The 3,381-nt window shown below is 32.9% G+C and overlaps 1 protein-coding gene across 1 annotated transcript; it reads left to right on the forward strand.

Annotated features, from left to right (window-relative positions):
* The first annotated feature begins 2,253 nt into the window (after window positions 1-2,253).
* On the forward strand, window positions 2,254-3,381 carry LOC103871476 (1,4-dihydroxy-2-naphthoyl-CoA thioesterase 1-like). The gene is made up of 2 exons (XM_009149725.3): window positions 2,254-2,758; window positions 2,840-3,381. The coding sequence occupies exons 1-2, from the start codon at window positions 2,624-2,626 to the stop codon at window positions 3,179-3,181; spliced, it is 477 nt and encodes a 158-aa protein (XP_009147973.1). The 5' UTR covers window positions 2,254-2,623; the 3' UTR covers window positions 3,182-3,381.

A 3,381-nucleotide genomic window follows, 5' to 3' on the forward strand; every position in this document is an offset into this window, starting at 1 on the left:
ACCATGTTTTGTTAAAAAATTATAGATAAGGGTCATATTTTAAAATTCACAATAATACAAGCAACAGTTTGGATCTACAGAAAATCTAGGACAAGGGCTCTTAGTTGAATGAGATGGGCCTGCACACTTATTACACAAAATTTATACTTCATATTGACAGCTTTGATTACAAGAGAATAAAAGAGCACATTATCCCAGTTTCTTGAAACTGAGGCTAAGGCTACGTCTACTACAATGCCATAGGTTAGAGTGTCTACAGGGAAGACAACAAATGGAAACACTGCAGTAAAGACTGCAAGTACTACGAGTACTGCTATAACGACTGCCTCGAGTATAGTTTCTCACTTGAAGACTGTATCTTTACGAAAGTTTCGGCCTGGTTGTCATCACTATGGTATTGTTGGGCACATTAGATGAAGCAATCTTATGGTATGAGGTGTCATGGTTCATTATTCTTGTGAAGTTGAAGAACATGTTCGACTTGACTGTTTCAAGTTTGTTCAATGAGCTAATCATGGAGGATTAGGGCTCAAGAATACGTGGTTTAGGAGATTTGATTACTATGGAGATGGTGGAATGAGATTTCATCCTCACTTTGGAGAATATGGATCTTTATATTAGTTTTTGATCATGATGTGATTCATAGGAGGAGAATAAAGACGTGATTTTTTATCTAGAGTTGATGAATTCACATGCATAGTCAAAAAGGAGGAGATTGAATATGTATATTATGTATCGGTTCTTGAAGTATTACATGAGAGATAGTACATGTGTATGTCATAAAAATGGGCTGGGTTGGAGTTTGTGTTTTGTGATGCATGTGGCCTTGTTAAGCTTGGAGAATATGTAATATATATTTATTGGAAAATTTACATTAAATATAAATGATATTACTTGAAGAGTAAAAGTAAAGGAAATGAAAAAGAAAATTCTTAAGTTATCTTTGGAAAAATTTGAGAACCAAGTTCTGGTTATGTATACAAGGATGACGTGTTTGTATGAAGAAAATTGTCTGTAAAAAAAAAGATAACCGAGAGATCTTATTTGGTGCTTGTGTGATCAAGATTTTGGTGTAACTACTCTGCGTTAAGTTTTGATGTAGTTGTTGATATATTTCCAGAGTGTTAGGAAGATTAAAGCGTAAACTCATGAAGATTTTAGCTCATGGTTATGCTATTCTGATAAATCAAAGTGTAGATTCTAGGGTAAGTTTTAGTTTAAGATTGGATTATACTTAAACAAATTGTGATAAAAATGGTTATATTTTGAAGAGGTTGTGCATGAGTTACACATTAGCAGATTAGTGTAATTTGTTTACTTGTTGTAGTGAATTTAGAAAAAGAAACTTGTATTTTATTTATTTTTTGCACCTTACTGTGACCTCATTGAACTTACATAATATATGGTTGTTTAAGTAGTTTTATCATTTTTCACATCTATTTCATATACAATAAGTTTTATAAATGCAACTTTCGTTTGCCACTACTTGGGTAAGAGTTCCGTATCTCGTTACACCGTTCACCAACCAAAATATACTACGTTACTTACTAAAGAGAAAACGAGTGATTTGTATTGACCGAAAGAAAAGGAAAACGAATAATGTGTCCCACTAACGGGCCTTAATTTACGGTAGCCCATTAGTTAGGCTCACCTCTCACTTTCGGTCTATTAAAAGCTAACGAAGGATTATCCATACGACACGTGCGCCTTGTCAATACCTCTAAACTCAACCAACATTTGTTTGACATTTGGTCCGAAAGTGAGACCTAGCTTGCTTGGCATTTTGATCGTTAAATTTAATTTGATCCGTTATTTGTTTCGATTCTATCTGAAAAATTCGATTATCCATAAAGTTTCAAAGTAAAACAAATACTAAAACTCAATATCTATTAAAAACGAAGTAAATCACAAATACTAAAATTTTAAAAATCGAATATCCGCTCCGCTCCGACAGCTATATAAATACATATATGTACTGATTAAATGTAGAGTTTTAAATGTGTGAGTTTATATAAATTTTATTTTAACATATGATTTAATAAATTCTATTCACATTATTACTTATAAAAGTATTAAAATTAAAAAAAGAAAAAAATTATTATGATATCTATAACTTTTTCTTAAATTTATCTTTCTTATAAATAATTTTAAGATTTATAAAAATATAGTTTCATTGTTTCTTTTATTTTTTATTTTATATATCATGTAAAATATCTTAAATAACAAATTTATCTTATTTTTTCTAGATTATTTGTATTAACTAAAACAAAATAATATATCCTTAAGTTTTCGTAAATATCGACGAATATATACATATTTTCGGATATTTAGTTTTTCGAATATCTGTATTTTTCTGGAACAAAACGAAACGAAAAATTTGATATCCATAACATTTTAAACAAATCATAGATACCTCTAAAAACCTGGATATCTGATCCATGACCAGTCATAACTCAAAAATGTAACTAACATATTCACCAAAATAAGTACAATATTCGTTTGACGTCATTTCCAACAAAACAAATTCAATTCATTTCGCACTTCTTTTCTAAACCTCTCTTTATCATCATCTTACAACTTCACCTACCTAACCTTGTCTTTCTCTCGCTTCCTCTGAGAGCAGATGACACAAATGGTTTCTGCATCGTCCAAGACGAAAGCTTTAGACCCCCCTCTTCACGCCTTAGGTTTCGAGATCGATGAACTATCTCCCACACGTGTCACTGGTCGTCTTACCGTTTCTCTAATCTGCTGCCAGGTTCCTTTCTCCCTCTTCTTGAATTTTGATCATTGACTCTTTTTGTCCACAACATCTGAGAAATTTCAATATCTTTAAAAGCCTTTCAAGGTGTTAAACGGTGGTGTGTCTGCTTTGATAGCCGAGTCTTTAGCAAGTATGGGAGCTCACATGGCTTCCGGTTTCAAAAGGGTCGCTGGAATTCAACTCTCCATAAACCACGTAAAGAGTGCCGATCTGGGAGACCTTGTCTTCGCCCAAGCATCCCCTGTAAGCACAGGCAAAACCATTCAGGTCTGGGAAGTCAAGCTTTGGAAGTCAACACAGAGAACTGAGAAGAAAATATTAATATCTTCCTCCAGAGTCACACTTCTATGCAACCTTCCTGTCCCAGATCACGCCAAAGATGCATCAGACCTGCTAAAATTGATCTCCAGATTGTAGATTTCAAAGCCTTCTTTTTCTTTCTGTCTATATATATGATTGTGTTTATCTTGCTACTGGCTTCTTATTGTCACTTGTATGTATCATCATCTAAACATCTACTCCTTTTGGGTGATAATAAGCTAAAAGTGGCAAAACATAGTTAACTGTAATTGTCCCTGATATGGAAAATCTACTGGAATATCAAGTAGTTAGAAATC

This window comes from Brassica rapa, chromosome A06, assembly GCF_000309985.2.
Source record: "Brassica rapa cultivar Chiifu-401-42 chromosome A06, CAAS_Brap_v3.01, whole genome shotgun sequence".
Lineage (NCBI taxonomy): Eukaryota > Viridiplantae > Streptophyta > Magnoliopsida > Brassicales > Brassicaceae > Brassica > Brassica rapa.